Source organism: Argentina anserina, chromosome 5 (assembly GCF_933775445.1).
Source record: "Argentina anserina chromosome 5, drPotAnse1.1, whole genome shotgun sequence".
Classification (NCBI taxonomy): Eukaryota; Viridiplantae; Streptophyta; class Magnoliopsida; order Rosales; family Rosaceae; genus Argentina; species Argentina anserina.
The window spans coordinates 7,797,620-7,816,925 of record NC_065876.1 but is presented as its reverse complement, the minus strand read 5'-3'; the positions used below and the strand labels follow the sequence as shown (position 1 = coordinate 7,816,925).

Sequence of the window (19,306 nt, the reverse complement as noted above, 5' to 3'; positions counted from 1 at the left end):
AGGTACACACATGCATTAGCTTATACAATTTGAAGGCTGAGATATTATAACCTACGGCTCAAGTGTGACATTGCAAGAGAGATATATACGTACGTAGTACAATAAAAACCCAAGAGTTGGAAGAATATATTTGGTTGTTGTCACACAACAATGCGCACCATTGAACTCAATTGAATCACACTCCTTATCATTTTAGGAAAGTATAAATGAGCAAAGCACAATGGAGAACCTTAATTTATCTCCCAAATTTAAACTGCTGCTTGTAAGACTATTATAGTGTGATCTTATTTGCGTGAAGATTTCTTTTTTAAAGGTAAATAAGTCTTTTAATTGAATATATTTGAAAAGAATTTGGTTTGTTTTGATATAATTTGTTGAGTTTTTGAGATGGGCTAACCGGATGATATTAGCCGGCTCAACCTGTGTTGCATGACTTGCTTCTTAATAATCCAAAGGGACAAATATGGAAACAAGTTTGAGGGTGAAACCTTCGATTTAATCCTCGCAACTCTCCAACATCTGCGTTAGAGCACGTGTTTTAAGGGCTGATGGTTTTGATAATTAACATCCTTCAGTCTTCTATGTTAGTCTAGTGATCAGATTAGTAAGACATGTCGGAATCATTTATCATTCCCACGAAGGAATGCTTGTTTTCCTTATCTTAAACTAGATTCAAGTTGAGCCTGATTTGCTACATAAACTAACTTTTGGTTTTGGATCATTGGGTTCCTATAAGGCTATAAGAAACTTCAATAGCTTGAGCTGAAAAGTATCTACAAGACGTACACTATGCGGTACAATGGCTCACCAACCAGTCTCAAATCAAAAAACGTTTATGTTTGTTTTTATTGCAAAAGTCGCTATTATGTTTGATATTAGTATTTTGACGACTCATTTTACAACTTCATAATAGGAGGGTTGATGCATAACATATATTAACTCGGACAAAGCTCACATTTTTGCCTACTGACAGTCTCAAATTAGCACTCTCAAATTTACATATTGGACCCTGATGGCTACAAGATCATGTCGGAGGACTCACTCAATTTGAATTTTCTCAAAGATTGAATTCCTAAGAAGAAATTTAGATCCAAAATCCAAGTCCTACTTCGGCTAAGCAGCGTTCCCACTCCCAATTGGGGAAGCAGCTAGAAAACTTGTTTGTTTTTGTTTTGCGCTTTTGCCCCAAAGATAAGAAGTAAGAAGAATACTTAAGAAAGAACCAAGTTCTCACCCCTAAACTTTTTTTGTATCTTTAACCAAAGAAATAAATAAATTTGTATCCAACAAAAAAATACCTGAAAAGGAAAAAGTAAGCAGGAAGAGAAATACAAATAGTAAAAGAAGACAATAATTAGTCTTGTTTCTTGTTTATTAATATATCTCAAAACCAGTGCCACTATTAAAAAGCAAATACGGACGACGACTGCTACTGTGAGCAGCCACTGCTTGCCTGAGCTTAGCTTCGTGTGTTCATGTGACCATTGTCATTGTACCACGTCTCTCTCTCTCTCTCTCTCAACACTTCTGTCTCTGCATTTCAATGCAGCTTGGAGAAACCCATAAATTCATATAACAATTCACAGGATCTTTGTCCGTACACACACTGTGCTTGCTTGGATTGATCAAACAATCCATGAAACCATTACCGCATTGAAGCCTGGGAAGTTTCCAAACTGAGTTGCATAAGAATCAAGCCCTGTTTTTCTGTTTGCAAATTACAAGTCCCTTTCGCCTGTAGTTCTGTGCTAGTTTCTTTAAGGTGAAAGAGAAACACAACAGTAGTTTGGGGAAGTTAGTGTTTTGGTTCTTGTTGGGCCCAAGTTGTTGAATTTTTTAGGTTTATCAGACAACCCAGATCTTTCATTGGTTTTCTTGACCTGTGTTCCATGCAAATGTGTTAAAAAGGCATAACATTTCTGGTCTTCAATTCTTGCCACCATTAAAGAGCTCAGTGCTTATCCTCCTTGGGTTTTGTAATAGATAGCTTTCTTGAGCAAAAATTTAAGGAGCTCATTTATGAGATTGAATCTTTCTTTTCCCCTTTCTTGTTATTTTAGTGTAGACCTTATCTACTGGTCCAGTTGGTTCCCTATTCTTTAATATACCGGTTTTGAGTTTTGATGATTATAGGCATCAGCTGCTTCTCTTTCTTCTCCAAATCACTAAGTTGCTAAATTGTACTTGTATCTCTTTCTGAGTCAAAATCCCACCTGGGTTATTGGGTAAAGATACCAAGTGTTTTGAATTTGAGCTAAAAAGCTAGTACTTTTTGGGTTCATACTCTTTTGCTCAGAAATGAAGAATCAAGAAAGAGTGCATCTGCATCTGTTCTGATTCAGTGTAAAGCTCACTGTTGTGCAAAGTCAAAGGTTTGTGCTTGAAATGGGTACTAGGCTCCAGAATCAGGAGAGAGTTCCAGAGAATCTGAGAAAGCAGCTTGCTATTGCTGTGAGAAGCATCCAATGGAGCTATGCAATCTTCTGGTCCATTTCACCAAGACAACCAGGGTATTCATTCTTTCATCTCTTGCGCTGTTTGGGTTTAGTTGAAGTTTTCATGAATTGTGTGTCTTAGTCTTGAGAAAAGAAGAAGACAAAATCTATGTGCAGAAGTTGTTGCCAAAATGTATTGTTGTCTGTGTAGTGGTGATTTGTTTTTCTTAAATTTCTGCAACTTCGACCGCTTGAGATTTCCAGAATTTCTATAATGGGAAGTCATCTAGATTCAGGCAACACGTGTTTGGTTTGTCTAAGGGTGGTTTTGGTCCCCAACCTTCTCTCACTCACATTTCCAAAACCACTTCTTTGCTCCTGCATTTGCATTTGATTATCAGCATTGAGTTTAGAAATTCATAAACTGAAACCAATGTTGGTCTTGTAATTGGACTAATCCCTTCACCAAATGTTGAGGTTTTTACTTTCTTTGAACTAGATGAGGAAAAAGAAAGTGGTAATTTTTTTTCACTGCTTGATAATATGTTCTTCTAGTATCTCATGGCCTTGTCCTTGTTTGCATATATTTAACCTTACAGGGTGTTGGAGTGGGGTGATGGGTACTACAATGGAGATATTAAGACAAGGAAAACAGTGCAAGCCATTGAACTTGATGCTGATCAAATGGGTCTACAGAGGAGTGAACACTTGAGAGAGCTTTATGAATCTCTATCAGCTGGTGAAGCAAGTCCACATGCTAGAAGGCCTTCAGCTGCATTATCTCCTGAAGATCTTGCTGATACAGAGTGGTATTACTTGGTTTGCATGTCGTTCGTCTTCAACATTGGCCAAGGGTAATTTCTTTCCTCACAATTCTTGTTTCGGTTGATGTACCTTAACGTAAATTGCAGTATTATGTTGATATGTTCTGTTGCTAATTCTACTTTAGAGATGTGAGTATAACACAGAGATTTCTTATTGAGCAAATATGATGCAGTGTATTGTCTTGGTCTCTTGGAATGCAACATTCTTTTCCTGACATCATTCATTTCTTTCTCCAAACTCTTTAGCTTGCCGGGAAGAACGTTAGCAAATGGCCAACCGATCTGGCTATGCAATGCTCATCATGCAGATAGTAGAGTGTTTACTCGCTCTCTACTAGCAAAGGTAGCTTTACTGCTTCTAGGTTCATATAGGTATCATTGAACGAATTCTGGTTTGTACAAGTTATCCTTGCCTTGACTAAATTCTGGTTTGTTTTCTCTGGTCTTCTTTTCCTTGCCTGTTTACATATATAATGTCGACCTCAGAGCGCTTCCATTCAGGTATACTACCAACACCAACTCATTCAAAATAAGTTTCACCTTTATTCAATTGATGCAAGTTATATTTTTCAAACATGGGAGTGGCAGGTAATTCAACAAAGTTTTTTCTTAAAGTTAACCTTGCTTCCTAATCTTTGGCTTTCCAGACTGTGGTATGCTTTCCTTTTCTCGGAGGTGTGATTGAGCTGGGTGTGACTGAGCTGGTAGGTACACCATGTTTTAGTATATCCAATTAGAACTTTAGAAGGTCATATGGGCACCAATTTATTCACTTTGCACGTTTTTTTTAAGGTTCTTGAGGACCCTGGTCTCATTCAACACGTTAAAACATCATTCTTGGAGGTTCCATACCCTCAATGTTTGAACAAGATCAATCCTAGTCCAGGAAGCTATAGAAATCACAATGATCTCGCAAGCTCTGCACTTGATCAGGATGTTGTTGACACCAAATACATTCCTATTGTAAGATGTGAAGATATGGATGTGACTTCACTCAATAACAGTTCAAATGGTTTCGGGCCAAATCAACCAGCTGAAGATTCATTCATGATTGAAGCGATGAATGGGGAAGCTTCTCAAGTGCAGAGCTGGCAGTATATGGATGATGAGTTAAGTAACTATATACATCATTCCATGGATTCGAGTGATTGCATATCTCAAACATTGGTATATCCTGAAAAGGTTGTGTCTGGTGCTAAGAATGAAAAGGTCCCATCTGATCATATTCTGCAAGACCATAAGGAGTGCAATGCCCCAAAACAAATCTCTTTGGGACCTGAAATAAATGACTTGCATTACCAGAGTGTTCTGTCTTCCCTTTTAAAGAGCTCACACCAATTGATATTGGGGCCACAGTTTCAAAATGGTTATCAGGAATCCAGTTTTGTGAATTGGAAGAAAGGAGGATCTGTAAAATGCAGAAATCAACGAAGCCCGCAAAACTTGTTGAAGAAGATTTTGTTTGAAGTTCCTAAGATGCATGTAGTTTGTGTTCTCAAGTCCCCAGAAGATAATGGTGATCAAGATGGAGTTTGGAGACCAGAAGCTGGTGAAAGTCTTATGAACCATGTAATATCTGAGAGGAAGCGAAGGGAAAAACTAAATGAAAAGTTTTCCATTTTGAAATCTTTGGTGCCTTCAATTCGAAAGGTAGGTTAAACTTCATAATCTATTATTTTCTTGTAGACTATCAACTGCAAAATAATTTTTTTTCCCCACTTTGTTTGTATAGGGTGACAAAGTATCCATACTCGATAATGCAATAGAGTACTTGAAAGATCTTGAGAAAAGGGTTGAAGAGTTGGAAACGTCTCAGGCATCATCAGATTTAGAAGCAACAATAAAGAGGACAACACGAGAGAATAGTGAGAAAACATCTGACAGCTGTTGCAACAACAAAACGAATAATGTGAAGAAACCATTAGTCTACAAGAGGAAGGCCCGTGACTTTGATGAGACAGAACCAGAGATCAACTATGCTGCATCGAAAACCAATTTGAGTGATAATGTGAAGGTGAGTATGAACAATAAGGATGCTCTAATTGAGATGAGGTTTCCTTGGAGGGAGGGAGTGTTGCTTGAAATCATGGATGTCACAAGCAGTCTCCACTTGGACACTCACTCAGTTCAATCATCTACTACAGATGGGATTCTTTCTCTGACTATTCAATCAAGGGTAAGCACTCATAGTTAAATGCTCATTATGAGCCCGTATCTATATTTCCTTACAGAACTTTGTGCAGTTTAGTATATTACTACTTTTTATTTACCTTCAGCTTCTTCGTAATCTGCAGTTTAAGGGGTCGAATATTGCATCAGCCGGGACGATAGAGCTAGCACTTCAGAAAATCGCCTTGAACTGTTGAAGCTTGTATTTCTAGTGATCCCATTGAGGGTAATCTGATTTCTGATGTACAATTGTGCAAAGGATCTTTAGACCGTAAGAAACATGAGTACCTGAGGGTTTCTTTTTTTTTTGGCTTTAGATAGTAGTCACTAGTCTAGTACCAGGAACATTCTGTTAAATGTCATAATTTTGTTATATGATTCTGTACCTAACACATCCGACTTTTGACCTTGCGAATATGATAGAATATTAATGCACTAGGATGTGATTGAACTAAAATTCTGTCAATTCAAGAACTCTTAAGTGAACCAATAAAATTGACGGACTATATTTCTATATTGTCAGTAAAGCAAGCACTGCTCTTAGTTAAACAGTTATACTGAGCGACCACAATGGAATTGTGTGTTTTGGGATCTGAAAAATAACTGTTGAGAAATATAATTTCAGCTACAGAAAGAGAAATGTCCAATATGATTTCTGGTTTCATTTAATATCCACACTCTGATCTTCATAATAGGGCTTCTGCAACTTCATAAATTGAGGTCCAAAATAATAGGTAGGATATATAAATACCTGCATCTTCTGCAACATGCATGGTGTCTTATCTTAAAATCACACTGGCATTGCAGTCAAGCAATCAAAATTGAGGAAATACAGGACAGACATCTCTGCGGTCCCAAAAAAAGGGACAATATTGGTATCATTTGGATGGTCAAAAAGGACCAAAGAGGTAAAACTTTGGTGCTGTCACTGCTGTGATAAAATTGGAAAAAGGCTGACAAGTATCCAACAGAATATATAAAGTTAGAGCTATATAAAGTTGAGCAGCTGACCAATCAAATGTCTCAAATGTAATATGAAACCATAGTATAGGGTATATATCTCACATTATGCACCAAAGCTAAGGGCTTTAATCACATGGCTTGTAAAATAGAAGTGGAAATACTTTTCGGTGAAAGAGAGGATCTAGATCTTTGATTAAAGTGGCATACTGCCGTAGTAGCTGAAGAGTGTTTAGATTTGCAAACCAGATCGATTCACCTACTAGTCTCATTATCAGGAAAAGTTCATTTTCATAAATCGAACTCATGAGTAATGAAGCGGTAGTTAGTGATGGATTCAAGAAAGCTAATTCATTTACATTCTCAGTTCTCATTATAGGATCGAACTCATTTAACTTGAGCATGAGCAACGAGGCGGTCGATGATGGATTCAAGGATGGTACTCTAGTATAAAAGTTCTGACCAGAAAACATGAATCCAAGTATAATGGTTATTCTTTGTGACTCAAAAGCCAATGGCATAGCCTTTTGTCAGTGATCTTTTTCTATGTTGGCCAAGAACGAGTGTTCCTAGCTAGTGTTTCAGGATTCTCTGCTGGAAATTAATACAAGTACTACTACCTGACAGACAAAAGAGACTTAATTGTGTTTTTGTATTTTCTGAACAGGTCGGATTCTCGAAACCTCTTAACATTTGTAATTTTGTTCATCGAGATTCTATGACTTTGAAAGATCCCCACATGCATCATATATGAATTAGAGACGAGAAATGATTGCACACATCAGTCAGATTTATTAGGCCCCTACACTGGACGTACGTACATGCATTGTGAATTAGTAGAGACGACAAATTATGAAAGCCAACACATATAGAGGTCCATGCTAAATCATGCAAGCATGTATCACGTTTGTGTTCTAATCAAACACCAGAAAGAAATGACGTACCATGATTTTGGAAAAGTTGGTTCCTCTGTTGTAGACCAGGTGACTCGACTAATTTCTACTAGTGCATAGAGCTCAAGCGCGCAATTCCCACTAGACTGTTGAAGGATGCTAATAGCCTAAAAATACACTACGCACAAATGCTTGCCAAGCATCGTTCAAAACCAACATAGTAACTAGTAAATGAGGATTATGGTGAAACTGATCGACCTGGGTCCGGGTGTTTGGGTTCAGTCTCTACTGGCTGATTAGGGTGAGTACATCTGATTCTTTTCAATGGTGCTTTGACACCCTCATTCGTTACTTAGCCTTAGGAGGTCGGCTTCAGGGGCGGATTCACATACAGGCCAGACTAGGCAAGTGCCTAGGCTGAGTTTTGTTATTTACCTTGGTTTATATAGGTTTGGCTGCAGATTTGACATGTAAAATGGGCAAAAAAGGGCAAGATATGGGGAAAAAGACTGCCGGAGTCATTCTTAATATGTATTTGATCACATGTAGCTCAAAATGATGTCATTTAAGATTCTCATTTTATAATTAAAAATGAGGTCATTTGAAAGGAAACAAAAATTGACTCTAGGGGTTAATGTTATTCATGCTTTTTAAGCGCTATTATAAGTGGATTTGATAGAGTTAAGAGAATAATATTTGTTGTTTAAAATCATTGTTTGATATTTTCTTTTTGGATTTTAATTTGATAATTTAATTCCAATGCTAGATGTTGGAAAACCCCATCTATACATGCAATTGCAATTGATCGATGCATGAAGCGTCTTAATTTTCCTTTCCCCTTATTGAATTGACATTTTCTAAGTGACTTTTACTATTATTTGTAAACATTTAGTTGTCTTCGCTCGGAAAATTTTCTAGATCCGTCACTGGTCGGCTTGGCCTGAAAATTTAACTTTAGGAAAATTTGACCGGTGGAATTGGTTAGTATCTGAAGTACAATTGGAGAAAGTGACTTATGTATGAGGATTCAGCTCCTATATGATTGTGGTTACATTGGTAATGTGCAAGCTTATGAACGTATTATTTTTATTGCGGTTACAATCCGTAGATAGAAAAGTTTATTTTTTTCTTTATTCAAGTGTATGTCTCTAGTCGTAGAACGTCATCTAATCACCCTATTTGATTTTTTCATCTTTCAGTTTTTGAAAACTCAGGATTTATTAAATGAAAAAAAAACAGAAGGAAAAAAAAAGTAGTTAATCAATGAAAAATTGAAAAAATGGAACTTCTATTCATACCTCTAGAAAGGTATTTGGACCTCCTTGGTAATTAAACCTCTAATTTACTTTGACAAACAACTAAATTGCTATATAGACATCCTTAATTTTCCCAAAATGCCCATAGTCTAATAAAATCAATAAAACTCTATTTTTACTTTAAAAGTTAATTCAATTTAATTCAAGGGAAAATTATAAATTAGTACCAAATTGTCACTCAAATTATAAAAATGTCAATCAATTTATTCCAATTATAAGATGGTCATCTCATTTAAATATAAATTAGAAAAATGTCAACAAGCTTTAAACAAAATTAGAAAACAGTAACTTCTTTTATTTTTTTTCCTGACTATTTTGCTCTTTACCACTCTTCATCTTTTTTATTCTTTTTCTAATTTTGACCATAACTTTACCATCAGACAATGAATTTGAGCGTAGTTGATATCATTAGAAAGATCTATCTCCCCTCTTTCATTTGATACTATATCTACTCCGAACTGACAACCGTACAAGGCGCAGCAACCCTTGCAAGCAGCTACCGCCATCTATGGTATTGCTCCAAGCTATTCTAGCAAAACCAGAGCTCAAATCTCCCTAATTCTAGTTATTCTCTTCATTCTAAGCATATTCATACCAATCTCTTTTCAATTTTAACATCATTTCACATATTTAGACATTTCCTCTTAGCATGTCACACTACCTATCACACTACATGTTCCTCTCGGCATGTCACACTGTTTTATGAGACTATATTGTGATAAGAAGAAATGAGAAAAACAAAATAAGAATGATAAGAAATAACGAACCTTTGTTTATTGTTATGTGATCTTGAACTTCTTAAATCAACTAAACGATCCAAATATCGACACTTATGTTGTCGTACAGAACACCACCAATCACACTACTAGTCACGCTTGTAGTCACATAAAATTCATCAACTATACTATCAGTTACATTACCAGTCACATAAAAATATTTGTTAGCTACATTATCAGTGACACTACTAGTCACACCACCAGTCACACAAACATTGTTTTGTGATGGATAATGTGACAAGTAATGTGACGGGTAATGTGACATGTAGTGTGACGAGTAATCTGATAGTTACACTACCAGCCACACAAACATTGTTTTGTGGTGGGTAATGTGACTGGTAGTGTGAGGGAATTTTAGTGACTGCACTTCACAATGTGACGGGTAATGTGATAGGTAGTGTGACTTAACCACTGAGTGTCAAAATCCAAATAACAACAATAAGAGGCTTGGTTCTGCCACCAAAACCTCATTGATCATTCCTAGTCCCACAATGCGGCCATGAACAATTTCTCGAGTTAGAAATCCTCTCAAATTGAGCATACTCGAATTAAACTCAACATAGTTACCGCACTTGGCCTAATGCTGCAATTCCACATTTTCTTAAGCAAATAAAATGTCTTGACAAATTGACTAGCGTACACATACCCACCAATCATTGAAAATCAATAAACTATCATCCTATCGAAACAATTCAGTGCCTCAACACCGGATCGCCGCCCACATTAGCATCTCCATCGTCTGTGATCGCCTCTGAAACTTCGACTGCAAGGAACTATCGCCCTCGAAACTCTCACTTTCGGCGTCGCACGTTAGAGCAGATTGGAGCCAGCACCAGAGGGATATCAGGTGACGGGAGATAGGCGATAAGAGAGTAGAGAGAGATCGACGTTGTTCTTAATGCTGAAGCAGCGGTACGATGCCGGAGTGGCGGCATGGAAAAGGCGAGCCTCCAATCGGTGGCTCCGAGTTTGAAGGAGGAGGCAGTGTTGTTGTCACGCAAAAACTAAAGCAGCGACACAGTCTTATAAGACCAGTGGCAAGTTTGTAAATATTATCAACTTGAGGGCAATGGTTTAAGAGATATAAGAGACTGATTTTTTTATAATTTCAAATTGTTGGTGACTTTTTTATAATTACATTGGTTAAATGTGACTTTTATAAGAAACCTAAAAATAAATGCCTACAAAGTGAGAACAATATTTTTGTTTGGATATATATGTGAATTATTGAAAACGATATCATCATAGTTTAGCTAGATGAAGGAGAAGTCCGTTTTGTAATTATTACGGTAAGAACAAAATTGAGAAATCAAATGTATGGTATGAAATCTTCATTTGGAAGGTTCTATTTGCACCTCAAAATTTCTATTTGTACCTCTATTACTTCTTTACACCCCTATGTTACTTTTTCACTCCTCAAAAAATCTAAGTGCATCTCTTTTTCCTTACCAAAATGCCGTCATTGTCCAACTAAGTGATACGTCTTATTATCGAATTAGACCCAGCACAACAATGACATCTCTACTCTCCTTCACCCACCAACACTAAATCTGAGTTTAGAAAATATCGGATCAATCTTTCTTGCATGGAATTCTTGTGTGGGTGTTTGTTATTATTCAATTGTTTGGATTGGGCAAAATTATGCCACCATGAATCCATGATCCAATATAAACTTAAGTTTTATATCTGAAGAACATGCAACAAGAGTCCTTATAACAAGACTATCTCACCTTAATTTTCAAGAGGTCCAATTTGTCCAGGCATGTCAAACATATATAGAAAAATGATGGAGGCATACATAGCACTTTGGGAGGTGCAAATAGAACTCTCCTCTTTGTTTTTTGTTTGTTTGTTCTTATATTTGTATGTATTGGTAATTTTACATTAGTTAACAAAGTCAATACTAATTTGAAAAAAAATAGGAGGTTTAAGTGTTGTTTTGGGAAATGGTGCTGCTAAATGTACACAACAAATGTCTTAGTAAACCCAGCATGAAATTAAATTCCAATATGGCCATTAACTACACCCATCATTGATGTTGCATTCGTTCTTGAATTGTCGTGTCTCTACTTTTTCATTGCTAGTTTGCTCCCAGCCTACTATAATTTGATTATTTCTTCTCTCCTACCAAGTCTATAAGCCATAAATCCCTCTTTCTTTTTAAAATCTTAATTACTTCCACCTTACTGCGTCAAGGTCCTCTATGAAGCTATCAATAGGCATACTACTGGGTTTTTCTACTTCATTTTGGATTAATTGGGTTGTTAATTATACTTATTTTGGAGGTAGATATGCATTCTTTCATAGGATTCAATTGTGATAACCACCCAAAACAATAGCTATTGATGTGCTGCTTGGTATGTAAGGAATCTCTATCACCGTTTTGCTTTCCCCAATGGTCCAAAACATGGAAATCTTGTATATAAAGCTTGAAAGCATATGAATCTGAATATGGATAGAGTGTTAAAGTCATCTCAGTGTTGTTTAGAAAAAAAGACATGTCAGTGATCTCACAATTTTGAAGAATGCTAGGTATATAAAGAAATTTGTTAAGTACATTTAGCAACACCCTTTTAAAAATATGAATAGAAACTCCCTTGAAAATATATTAGCAATGTGAAAAAGGGTCAAAAGTTCTTTGTGATTCATCGTCTTTTAAAGGTAATAAATATATATAGATTGTAACCATAAATGAGTCCACATAATTGAATATGAGCTCAAGAAAATGGTTGTTAGCATTCCTCATACTTCGAAGTATATTAGTTGTTTCATTAGAGGTTGCTAACATACCTCAATCACACAGAAGCTGAAGATTCGCTGTTGATCAAATTTGAAGGATGGACCTAAAAGCAGTATTGGTGGCAGTGATGGTGATTCTGTTCGTCAGTACCGGTGGAAATGCAAGTGACCCGGCGGCATGTTTGTTATATTGTGTCGACAAATGCGGACCTCATGCCCCTGAATGTGCCCACAAATGTTTTAAAGAATGCACCAAGAAGAGTCCTCCTCCTGCTTCATCACAAGCCAGTCTCTCAAATTTTCCAATGGTACTCTCTCTCTCTCTCTCTCTCTCTCTCTCTCTCTCTCTGGGCTAATTGTGTTTTTTCATGACAGATACGGAAGATGAGAGACTGCATAGATCACTGTACGTGATGGCAAAATCTGCATAATCTCCAAGTCGTGGGCTTGCTCAGCAAAGTTGCTTAATTCTATATGGCATTCTATATGATGATGTCAATGTACGAGATAATAAGTTTATGATTCAATAAAAATGCCCTATGCTAATAATGTCTTTTAATTAACACATCCCAAAAAGAGGAGGAAGGGGGAGAACAACAGTAATTCTTTTCAAAAAGAGGAGGCTTACAACTTCACCATTCATATCAATAGATAACAAGGAAATATTAGTTTTTGAGAAGCAAATAATGTATCAATTATCTTTCGTGCACCGCATTTAACAAATGCATTCTTAGTTCGACAAATTTAGCCTGGTGGGATTCGACCCCGTTCTTCATTGTTTCGTCCAACTGTTTAGGTCTTCCTCATCAATTCGAATTAGTCCTTTATCAACCAATATGAAGTATCAATTCAAAAATAGAAGCCTCATCTTGACCAATTATCAACACATGAACTACTCATCCTGTCATTTTATTACTTTGCTTTATGTGTAAATTGGATATGGGGAATGAGGCACTACATAAAACATTGTACAGCAGACTGCAAAGTGAAAACTATCCTAACATAGTAACATATAGAAGAGCCTAGCCACCCTAGCAAGATTTTTCTGTAAACCAAAAGTACCTATAAGAAGCTAATATATATACTCTACAATGTACAGGTAATTTGAGCATTCTAATTGATTCAAGGGTGTACCGCAGATGTGCAAACCGATGATATGTGCATTTCGCCATGAAGATGTGTTCAAGGGTGTACGGCAACTTGAAGCATCAGATATCATCCCATGTTGTGGTGAACTTGTAAAACTATCTTTGCTTGATCTGTTCAAGGAATACCGGAGGCATCTTAACAGCCAATTGTTCCAACTTAACTGATGCTTAACTAATTTCCTTGGTCCTGTGCAGAAGGGCAGCAGCTAAATTATTGTTTCTATTATCAAATCTTCTAAAACATCGTCTACCATCTGAAAAACAATATCCTCAGCATCCTTCCGGATATCTATCCATGTGCCAGACCGTGCTATATCCATCTCAACAACCTGCTTCAATGTCCGGGGTGATGGATGAAGTGATAGGTGCCGGTCAACATACTTCATCACCTTATGAATCACAGTTTTCTCGATTGGAAGTTGTCGCACATTTGGCTCGAGAAATGACAGCCAAGAGGGATATCGAATATCACTGTGGTATACGTCAACAAGGACTTCATCTATACAGTCAAAGAGGAGCATAGAATCACCATAAAGTTGGTTTGCCTGCAGCTTAACAGTGTCAAACAAGATTGGGTCAAGCAGTTGGTCTGTTGAGTCGCACATCATTGAAACTCCTTCCCAATCTAAGTTTGCAGCTTGCAGCACTGCCTGAATATACTCAGAGATCAATTCGTGGTCATTCAAATAAGTGGTACTACAGTCAGGGTCCGTTGGAGACCTCACAAGAGGAGCAGAATGGTGCTCTTCAGCTGCAGATATATCTGGCATAACTCAATCAAAATAGTTGAACAGAAACAAAAGAAAGAGGACTAAAGAAAAAATGACGTACATGATGTAGGCCTACCAGGTTCAGATATGGCATCTACAAAAAACTGCTCAAGTACAGATACTGGACTTGGGTGCTCTCCTTTATCATCAATGCTAGCAGAATCTTCGAATGTCTCAATTCTTGGAGGTGACTGGAAAACATCAGCTGAAGACGTTGATGGCTGCTCCTGAAATGTTAATTGAGAACAAGCATAAGATCAGTAGCGAAACAATAATTATTAAAAGCACATGAGTTTGCAGCAAAAGTGAACCCTTGTACTTGTACATAATTTGAAGACAATAAAAAGAAGTAATTTTTACCTGTATGGAGGTCTTAAAATATTCATCTTCCTCGTACATGTTGGCTTCATCTGTACTCCAATCAAGAGCCTTGTCTTTGCAATTTATTTCAGATAATGTCTCTGCACAGTCAGTTTCGCCTTGGTATATGGTGTCATTAGTGTCTCTGGTACCGCTCTTCTCCACGCAATGGGATCTTCTTAGACCTTCCGACGAATTACTTTCTCCTGGGTTGACAGTATCATTAGTTTCCAGAGTACCATTTGTGCACGCGCTTTCTGATTCAGAGGGCTCTTCTAAAGAATTGGTTTCTCCTTGGTGCATGATGTGTTTATTCTCTGCAGTTCATGCAGATGACTGATTATAAGCTTCAAAAAGAGGACATAAGATGATACAAAATCTACAATTAATAACTCCAAACCTGTAGGACTTGAGCAGCTAATTTTTTCTTTCTGAAGCCTCCACTTGTAATCATATGACAGATGGCGATTGCTGTAGGGTGAAAGCCCTACAGGACTGCGTGTAGGCAAGAAGTCGTACTCAGGAAATGATATCAACCTCTCCAAAGTTTTCTGTCCCCGTCTTTCATTGTTTCCACTGTTTAACAATTCCAACAACCTGGCCTCCAAAGAACTATCAGGTTCATTTCGCCTAGGATGGAGAAGAACAGAAATGTTCGAGTTCCCAAGACCACTTCCACTGGTTGATGCAGTTTCACACTGAATGAGTGATTCACATTCTCTCTCCCATCTTATATCGTCTCTTTTCTTGACGTCAAGAGGAGATATTATCATTCCTGTTTCCTTGATCTCCACACCTTTTTCTTCACAATCCTCTTTTGAGCCAACACAGGGAGATCTATTTAATGTATCATCCATCCCCTTAGAGAGTTGCTCTTTTCTGCTTACCCCTATAGCATGTCTCAACTTCTTCATTATCTGACTGAAAGAAAAATTCTCAGGCATTTCACTCTGCCTGTTGTAAGAAGATTGCACAGAAGAACAATTGATGTTGTCTTCAGCACTTTGCATGCTAATTGGCCCCGGTTTCAAAACAACTATCTTGTCTGAAGAAAGGGCATCATCACTTTCCTCAGAGGAGTAGGTATCACAGAATTTCGACTTCTGAATACCTACAGGACCATCACATTGCTTTGGTTCTGAAGAGTTGATGTCAGGGAGAGATTTCATCTGATGTTTTACTGCCTGAGATTCTTTGATGTCTTCAATACGTTTTGCTAGAAGAGAATTTGGATCTTGTAGGAGCTTTCTGAATAATTCTTTGTTAGAGTTCAAAATCTCTAATGCATCTGATAGTTGTCTAGACTGGTGGTTCACCCCATCTGTCCTGATGTATTTTTCATCAATAAATTTCTGAATTATGATGGCCTCAGCTGCAGTCTTCTTTACTTGTGGAACTGTAATCTCATAGTTAATACTCTTGCAACCACATCCTCTTTGCTTTTTGCCATGCACCTCTTCTGCCAGTGCTTCCAAGTGGAGCTTGTTTAAAGATTGTTCTACTGAAATATATGAAGGTTTCGCATTCTTTGCTTCACTTTTCAGACCATGAGGCGGAATAGACTGAGATATCTGACTACTTTTGCTAGCCTTCCCTTTCTTCTTAGGTAAAGGACCGCCAAGTTTTGAATTGGATTGCATATGTTTCGATTCATCAGAGTCAAGGTTCTTAATCATCTGCAGCTCAGTGGACAACTTTTCTTCCTTGTGCTTTCTTTTACTTGCCATACCAGAATCAACTGTCTCAGTTTTGTTCTGCTTTTTATCCTGGAACAATTGAAGTTGCTACTCAGTTCAAGTAATCAGGACTCAGTCACTTGAGAGTTGAGAGAATATTAAAGGCAAAGAAAGCAAAAGTAAATAAAGAAGAAGCACTAAAGCTCATGCATCAAAAGACATCAATCTGTTGAGTAAGCTTCCACAGTATTTGAAAATATGCGCCAAATTTCATGATTAACAAAGTTAAAGTGTAACTTACATCCACGCTTTGGCTCATCTCATCCAAACCAGTAAGCAAATCTACCTTATTGATCTTAGAATTTTTCTTATCTGCATATGAAGGAAACAAAAAAAGAAACATAAGGGCTTGATCTTATTAAAAATATACCGATTAGAGTTTATAACAAATGCATATATCTAATGAGATATCATAAAACAGTAGAATAAGTTTCATCATGTTGTATCTTTTTCAGTATTTTCAGCGGTTATAATTAGTCAGATGTGTGGTAGCTGGGAAGTAAAAGCAGCAGCTCGTAAGGACTTGCAATTGCCCTCATTGAAGATTTTGACTTCCTTACCAAATCTGTTTGAATGCTTCTTATCCGAAATCAGCTTCTTAGCAGAGTGACCTTGGCGAAAGTCGAAGAGGCCATATAAACGCCACATACAACCCGTCTGGTACTTCTCACATACCATAGGGCTCTTTGGTGGTGTCATCCTTGCCATTATGACTGAACTATAAGAGCTTGCCTATAACAGATAACACCAAATTTACAGCATCAAACCAAGAATGAAGTGTTCTACTATTAAGCATACAAGATGTCTTCAACTAAATCCAGTGATCCAAATAACAATCCATTCATTTCTGTTGGGGCTGCATGTTTGTTCTTTGCCCAGGAGTGTTAGATTAGAGAACATAATTGCACATAAGGTTTGCCTGTATAAGACAAAGCTTTCTAGAATCTAAACACATATATAAGTACAAATTAATCTATTAGTGGACTTTAATCCACTAGAAATAGATAATCTAACTTTCAATTATGGATGTATTAGAAAAGAGTATGATGTTGGTGTAACAGAAAAAAGTGGGTCTGTGCTGAGACTCTGAGAGGAAGAGGTATAACTAATTTGTCTTGTTTAGCTTGTCCTCTTTTTATGCATTGTATTTGTCCATATGCCCCACCATGTGGTTTTCTTCAACAAATCAAACCTAATGAGATTTCTTTACTGAAGAAAACAGGAAAACTGAGGCAACCTTTTCTTATGATAGAACAGAACATAACCCTCAAGTCATGACTCATAGACTTGACTGATAGAAAAGCCATGAAGATATGAATTCATTTCCCAAGAAAGATGAGACACTTCAGAGAAACTATACCCCAATAAATGAAAATCAAAGAACAGAAAAGGAAAAAGAGGATGAACCAAAAGAAAAGGAAAAAGAGGAAAGTCAAGCCACAAAGTTATCTACTATGTTGTAACAAAAAAAGAAGAAGTTATTTACTATGTGTTACCCAAATTTCAGCATCTATTTCATCTATTCCTATGTGATCATCAGCTAAATTAATCACCAAGCTTAGCAAAAGCAGGCATTTCTGTATGTTACTGGCCTTTATGGGTAAACTTAACACATATGAACTTGCCCACAATTTTAAATGTCAGAGGAATCAAAACCCAGAACCAAAAGTGCATAATTTGTCATAGGAAGAACATAACAAACAGAGAGAGAAGTACCTGCAACAATAAACCTGGAGATCCTGTTCAATTCTTCAGACCAAAAATGAAAGCTTTTTGGTTGTACAGGACAGACTACAGAGAACACAGAAAGCTTAAACCTTTAGCTCAAGACTTGTTGTAGTAGCATGCCAAGCAGCTAAGATCATTTTTAACATCAAACTGAAAGTTATGAGAGAAACCCAGAAATGTGTAAAGTTGAATGGCAGCTTGAAGAGTGAAGAAGAAGAAGAAACTTGCTAAATGCTTGAGAGAGAAATGAAAGCTTTTTTGTTGGACAGGACAGAAAGCAGATAAACTTTGTTGGAGTCTCAACCAAATTTGGAGTTTGTAATATGAAACTGAATTTATAGGAAGAAACCCACAAAAGTTAATGAAGAATGGGAGCTTAAGGAGTCATGATGAAGAAGGAGAAGGGTTGGAGAATTGAATGTGGGATGAGAAGAAGAAGAAGAAGAAGAAGATATGAGGGTTGGGATGTATAGTGACAATGACTGATAATATTGCAATTGGGAGATGATGACACCAAGGATGAGATGCGGATTGAAGAACGAAACTGGAAAAGCTTTCAACTGAAGCATAAGAAGCATATATTTATTTAGTTGTTCTCTCTCTCTCTCTCTCTCTCTCTCTCTCTCTCTCTCTCTCTCTCTCTCTCTCAAATCAAACCGTCATTAGAGACCCATCACCTCCTTCCCTTTCTCTCTCTCTTCACGTTAAGCCAAAGATACAGAGATGTCAATTACGTGTATGAATTTTTTTTTTACATAAGATTTTCTGGTCTACCATTAACAATTGATTAAAGGATCAATTGGCAAAGGAAAACAATACTGTAATGTGGTGATTACATTAGATATTCGAAGTATTTTTCATGAGCTCCAAATCATTCATCCCTCATATTAAAGAACAAAGTAAATGGATATATTAAAATGAGACTTAGCACAACGTTCTGGATCACCAGATATATTTATTCAATGTAATGAGCCATTATTTAGCAATGTTGTAAGTTGTAACTACATTATACATATATCTTCTACATTACACCGGCATATAAGTTTTAGATGTTCAATAAAAAACACAAAACATAATAAGGTGTAGATTTTGGACATACTTTATAACTGATTGTTTTACAATTTGATTAGAAAGAATCTCCACGAACACAAATTCCGTTAATTTGAACTAGACAGTGTTTTAATTAGGCAAAATACTGGTCATTCATATAACTCTCGTGAGCCATGTCGCCCTGACACTCATAATCGAAGTCAAAGAAATTGCGTATTTCATTCTTGTATGTTGATCTTGTCGTTATTCTACTTATGTTCTAACAATATCGTAATTCTTGTTATTATCTTTATTTGATGATTATTATCGAAACTTATTTAGGGCATCATGGTGCAGTTGAACCAGAAACTTAATTGACACGTGGCGAAACAAATTTTCAATCTCAACCGTATATTTGATCTA

At 36.8% G+C, this 19,306-nt stretch overlaps 3 protein-coding genes across 6 annotated transcripts in view; 2 read left to right on the top strand and 1 right to left on the bottom strand.

Annotated features, from left to right (window-relative positions):
- The first annotated feature begins 2,086 nt into the window (after positions 1 to 2,086).
- Positions 2,087 to 5,822, top strand: LOC126796006 (transcription factor EGL1-like). Of its 2 annotated transcripts, none has more exons than XM_050522747.1 (8): positions 2,087 to 2,510; positions 3,035 to 3,289; positions 3,506 to 3,602; positions 3,746 to 3,760; positions 3,907 to 3,963; positions 4,052 to 4,909; positions 4,992 to 5,435; positions 5,554 to 5,822. In XM_050522747.1, exons 1-8 carry the CDS (start codon positions 2,386 to 2,388, stop codon positions 5,623 to 5,625), a joined length of 1,923 nt encoding a protein of 640 aa, XP_050378704.1. In that variant the 5' UTR covers positions 2,087 to 2,385; the 3' UTR covers positions 5,626 to 5,822. The 2 variants fall into 2 exon arrangements, with proteins under 2 accessions (XP_050378704.1, XP_050378705.1); XM_050522748.1 differs by having other exon boundaries at positions 2,362 to 2,510; positions 3,433 to 3,602.
- Positions 5,823 to 9,169: 3,347 nt separating this feature from the next.
- LOC126796014 (elongation factor 1-alpha-like) overlaps positions 9,170 to 19,306 on the top strand; it is a 136,886-nt gene continuing 126,749 nt past the window's right edge. The window contains exon 1 of the mRNA XM_050522758.1: positions 9,170 to 9,179. The gene's annotated coding sequence lies outside the window, so the exon portion shown is untranslated. The remainder of the gene's footprint in view (positions 9,180 to 19,306) is intronic.
- On the bottom strand, positions 12,452 to 18,421 carry LOC126796001 (uncharacterized). Of its 3 annotated transcripts, XR_007672279.1 has the most exons (9): positions 17,926 to 18,421; positions 17,843 to 17,868; positions 16,687 to 16,858; positions 16,368 to 16,438; positions 14,791 to 16,156; positions 14,391 to 14,707; positions 14,107 to 14,257; positions 13,247 to 14,023; positions 12,452 to 12,535 (listed from the first exon to the last, which is right to left on the bottom strand). XR_007672279.1 is itself a non-coding variant. In XM_050522739.1 (8 exons), the coding sequence occupies exons 3-8, from the start codon at positions 16,832 to 16,834 to the stop codon at positions 13,467 to 13,469; spliced, it is 2,610 nt and encodes an 869-aa protein (XP_050378696.1). In that variant the 5' UTR covers positions 16,835 to 16,858; positions 17,843 to 17,868; positions 17,926 to 18,421; the 3' UTR covers positions 13,006 to 13,466. The 3 variants fall into 3 exon arrangements, 2 of the variants coding, with proteins under 2 accessions (XP_050378696.1, XP_050378697.1); XM_050522739.1 differs by lacking the exon at positions 12,452 to 12,535 and having other exon boundaries at positions 13,006 to 14,023; XM_050522740.1 differs by lacking the exon at positions 12,452 to 12,535 and having other exon boundaries at positions 13,006 to 14,011; positions 17,926 to 18,420.

Bases quoted from the DNA above. Each gene is read 5' to 3' on its own strand.
- LOC126796001 (XM_050522739.1), bottom strand. From the start codon at position 16,834: ATGGCAAGGATGACACCACCAAAGAGCCCTATGGTATGTGAGAAGTAC. The intron at 16,157-16,367 runs GTAAGTTACACT...CAATTGTTCCAG, and splicing joins AGATGAGCCAAAGCGTGGAT to GATAAAAAGCAGAACAAAAC. The intron at 14,708-14,790 runs GTTTGGAGTTAT...CATGAACTGCAG, and splicing joins TAGCTGCTCAAGTCCTACAG to AGAATAAACACATCATGCAC.
- LOC126796006 (XM_050522747.1), top strand. From the start codon at position 2,386: ATGGGTACTAGGCTCCAGAATCAGGAGAGAGTTCCAGAGAATCTGAGA. The intron at 3,964-4,051 runs GTAGGTACACCA...GTTTTTTTTAAG, and splicing joins AGCTGGGTGTGACTGAGCTG to GTTCTTGAGGACCCTGGTCT. The intron at 5,436-5,553 runs GTAAGCACTCAT...CGTAATCTGCAG, and splicing joins CTCTGACTATTCAATCAAGG to TTTAAGGGGTCGAATATTGC.